The sequence below is a fragment of the Sphaeroforma arctica genome (assembly GCF_001186125.1).
Source record: "Sphaeroforma arctica JP610 unplaced genomic scaffold supercont1.15245, whole genome shotgun sequence".
Taxonomy (NCBI): domain Eukaryota; class Ichthyosporea; order Ichthyophonida; genus Sphaeroforma; species Sphaeroforma arctica.
This window is the reverse complement of record NW_014025313.1, coordinates 1-524: the sequence shown is the minus strand read 5'-3', so window position 1 is coordinate 524 and position 524 is coordinate 1. Positions and strand designations below refer to the sequence as shown.

General features: G+C 38.2%; 1 protein-coding gene across 1 annotated transcript; it reads left to right on the top strand.

Annotated features, from left to right (window-relative positions):
• Positions 1 to 147: 147 nt before the first annotated feature.
• SARC_18285 (hypothetical protein) lies at positions 148 to 383 on the top strand (the record flags this gene model as incomplete). Its single annotated transcript, XM_014287635.1, has 1 exon — positions 148 to 383. A coding segment is annotated over one exon (236 nt), but the record flags the coding sequence as incomplete, so codon positions are not given.
• Positions 384 to 524: the final 141 nt, after the last annotated feature.

Genomic DNA, 524 nt, shown 5'->3' with positions numbered 1-524 from the left:
GTAGTAGTATAGTAGTATATATAGTATGTGTATATATATATATATATACATATATTATTAATATATATATATATATATATATATATATATCTACTATGTATGCTAGTGACTACACATATACCCACTCATACATTTGTACAAACACACATGGCAGCTGACCTCTCTGCCAGAGGTGAGGGGATGGTGAAGGCGTGGGTGGTTCTGATGACTGCTGAGTGGGTGCGTGAAGTTGTCTGGGCACTTGGCTTGGCGTTAGATCTGCGGCAGATATTGCAGTCCATTCTGGATATGTTTCTAAAAATAGAACAGTTCTCATTGGCCGCTGGGGACGAGGGCCAATCGGATGGAATGAAATACGATTCGGAGATCTACGAATTGTGCAGGTTGCTCCTGTACGTACAGCATCTGAAAATACAACGCTTTTCTGCGACGATAGTTGGCGGCGATACAGGGGTATGTAATGTGGTTTTATTTATATCCCATATATATTTATATATATATATATGTATGTATGTATGTATATG